Here is a 2,785-nt window from a genome sequence, read left to right as displayed (position 1 = left end):
TTAACACTTTACTGCTAAATGCTTGAAAGAACTTAAAGAAAGATATCACAGAGTAGCCTTAAACAATGGTTAGTAACAGTTTATGAAATCCAAAAATCATTCGGGTTCTTGAAACAATTAAAAGTTTGACAGAAAATGTATAATCTAAAGTGGGATTTTCAGGTTTAGGTTATGATCTGTGTGGGCATGAGTTTTCTCTTTTGACCCCTTTAGGCATGAAGATTATGAGATATACAGAAACTTGTGATGAGATCTGGTTAAGTTGTTCTTGTTGTAGTAGAAATGAGTGTTGAGTGCGTGTGTGTATATGCGGCACACATGCCAATAAGCATGTATATATGTAATTATGCTGAGACAGAGAGAGAAGAGAGAGAGAGAGAGAGAGAGAGAGAGAGAGAGAGAGAGAGAGAGAGAGAGAGAGAGAGAGAGATGAGAGAGAGAGAGAGAGAGAGAGAGAGAGAGAGAGAGAGAGAGAGAGAGAGAGAGAGAGAGAGAGAGAGAGAGAGAGAGAGAGAGAGAGAGAGAGAGAGAGAGAGAGAGAGAGAGAGAGAGAGAGAGAGAGAGAGAGAGAGAGAGAGAGAGAGAGAGAGAGAGAGAGAGAGAGAGAGAGAGAGAGAGAGAGAGAGAGAGAGAGAGAGAGAGAGAGAGAGAGAGAGAGAGAGAGAGAGAGGGTATTGTTGATTATTGAATATAGTTGGAAACGTCACAGTTGAATTTATTCCCGGAAGAGAGTCGGGCAAAGAAACTTTCCGGCCAACACCCAAACTGGCATACACATTATTATTGTATTCTATATATTATATATATATGGCTTTACGTAACGAAGCCAAGCGTTATGATTATTCTACAGAACCTTTAGTCAACAATATCCTAACAAACCTTTCCCCTCACACATGACCTTCCCCTAAAATATTACTCTACCTCCTCCTCCTTCATGCTTTTTCTTTAATTTCCCTAAACTCAAACACTCATCAACATACACATACTACAACTTCTCAATCATGCATACACATACATAGATACATATACATAACCAATAACCTAATTAATTAATCAACAGCAACCACTAATTATTCACTGATTACCTCATGCTGGTTAAAGCTGGAGGAGCCGTCACAAGCGTGGCCGCGGCCGTCGAATCCGAGTCCGCCCGGCATGTCCAGGGAGGAGGAAGAGGCCGTGGCTGCGGTTACAGCTGTGGAGCTGAGTAACACGTTTGGTGCAAAAGACCAATCACAAGAAGGGGCTAATAGCAAGGTGTTAGCGTTTGTGGTGGCAAAACCAATGCATTGTGGTGGTTGGGAAGGGTGGGGAATGGATTGGAGCAACCTGATTTGTCTCTTGAGGAACTTAACATAGCGAATGGCTTCGTCAAGCATGGAAGCAGTGTCCATTTTGGTTCCTCCGGGAACGAGTCTTTGGAGGATGCGGATTTTCTCGCTGATCCTCTCTCTCCTGTGGCGTGCAGCCACGCTCTGAGGGTCGTCGCTGATGCGAACGTTTCTTCTCTTTGGCTTACGGATGGTGGCGGGGTCGATGTCCACGGGTTGCATAGCAGCTATCTTGTACATCATCTCCTTCATGGCTCCTAGCTCCTCTTCTGGTTCTTCATCTTCTTCCATGCTGTGAACACCTAGTATGTCTCCAAGGAACCCTGAGGAGGAGGAGGAGGGTGGTGGTACTATGGATGAGGTTGTTGAGGGGGGTGTTTGATGCATTTGAAGAAGGTTGGGGTTGTGATTGTGGGGGTAATTATTGGGCCAAATCCCAGAAGCCAGAGGGTCTTGGACTTGGAGGATAATATGGTCATGGTCATGATGATGATGTTGTTGTTCATTAGTTTCCATCTTTTCAAGATTCCAAGTGGTGTTCACATTTGTGAATACACTAGTGGTGGTGTTCTGGTTGGTGTCCATGTCGACCAAATTGAGAAATATGAAAAATATGGGATGGGGCTAGCTGGTTCAGATCGGTGTGTTGCAGTTTATTTTGTTGGTTTTTTTAAAGATTAATTGGGTGAAAAGGAAAAAAAAAAGGAAGGAAATTAGAGAGGTAGCATGAAGGAAGAATAAACAGGGTTTAAGTTTTGGTGTGATCATATGCTTGAAATGAAAGGCCCTTATAAATATATAATGAAAGAAGTAGTACTAGTGGTGCGTATAAGAGGATGACAGCTGTGTAGGTTGAATTGAAGGAAGAAGAGGTTAATTAGGCTTACCTTGAAGCTTTTATGGTTGTCTCTGAATTAACATAGTAGTATGTTTGATGGCTGTAAAAGGTGGCTAGACCCTAGAGAGGGACCCGATGGAGGAGAGAAAGAGGGAGATGAAGTATTAGGAACGGGTTTTTACTGAAAGGGGACTCACTGCAAAAAGCATGTCCATGAATCAATAAAAAGAAAAGATGGTAAAGCAGATTAAAGGAGATTCAATGCGCGCTTCTACGAAATACTATCAATGCTATCTTGCCCTTCACATCCCAAAACCTACTTAATTTCCACGGATCCTATCTTAACTCTCTCTTTCCTTTCTTTTTCTTCTTAACAAACAATAAATTAATATAAGATTAACTCAATCACCCAAGTCCTAATAAAACAATCAAATATAATGTTATAAGTTTCATCTTAACTACTATCACTATATAAAATCACTAATATGCAAGTAAAAACTTTTATTCTAAAATTAATTTGGTAATTTTTTATATAAACTTATACCGCTAAAGAAAAGTGCTATAAGAGTTGTGTTAACTGGAACTAGGTTTATTTAAAATGGTTTCAAATGTTTTC

General features: G+C 40.8%; 1 protein-coding gene across 1 annotated transcript; it reads right to left on the bottom strand.

The window, feature by feature from the left end:
• Positions 1-603: 603 nt before the first annotated feature.
• On the bottom strand, positions 604-2,365 carry LOC137812472 (uncharacterized). Its single transcript, XM_068614454.2, has one exon. The coding sequence runs from the start codon at positions 1,914-1,916 to the stop codon at positions 1,071-1,073; it is 846 nt and encodes a 281-aa protein (XP_068470555.2). The 5' UTR covers positions 1,917-2,365; the 3' UTR covers positions 604-1,070.
• Between the last annotated feature and the right edge of the window lie 420 nt (positions 2,366-2,785).

The sequence above is a fragment of the Phaseolus vulgaris genome, chromosome 2 (assembly GCF_051622355.1).
Source record: "Phaseolus vulgaris cultivar YP4 chromosome 2, ASM5162235v1, whole genome shotgun sequence".
In the NCBI taxonomy this organism is placed as follows: Eukaryota; Viridiplantae; Streptophyta; class Magnoliopsida; order Fabales; family Fabaceae; genus Phaseolus; species Phaseolus vulgaris.
The sequence above is the reverse complement of the archived record's forward strand: the minus strand, read 5'-3'. Positions and strand labels throughout refer to the sequence as shown.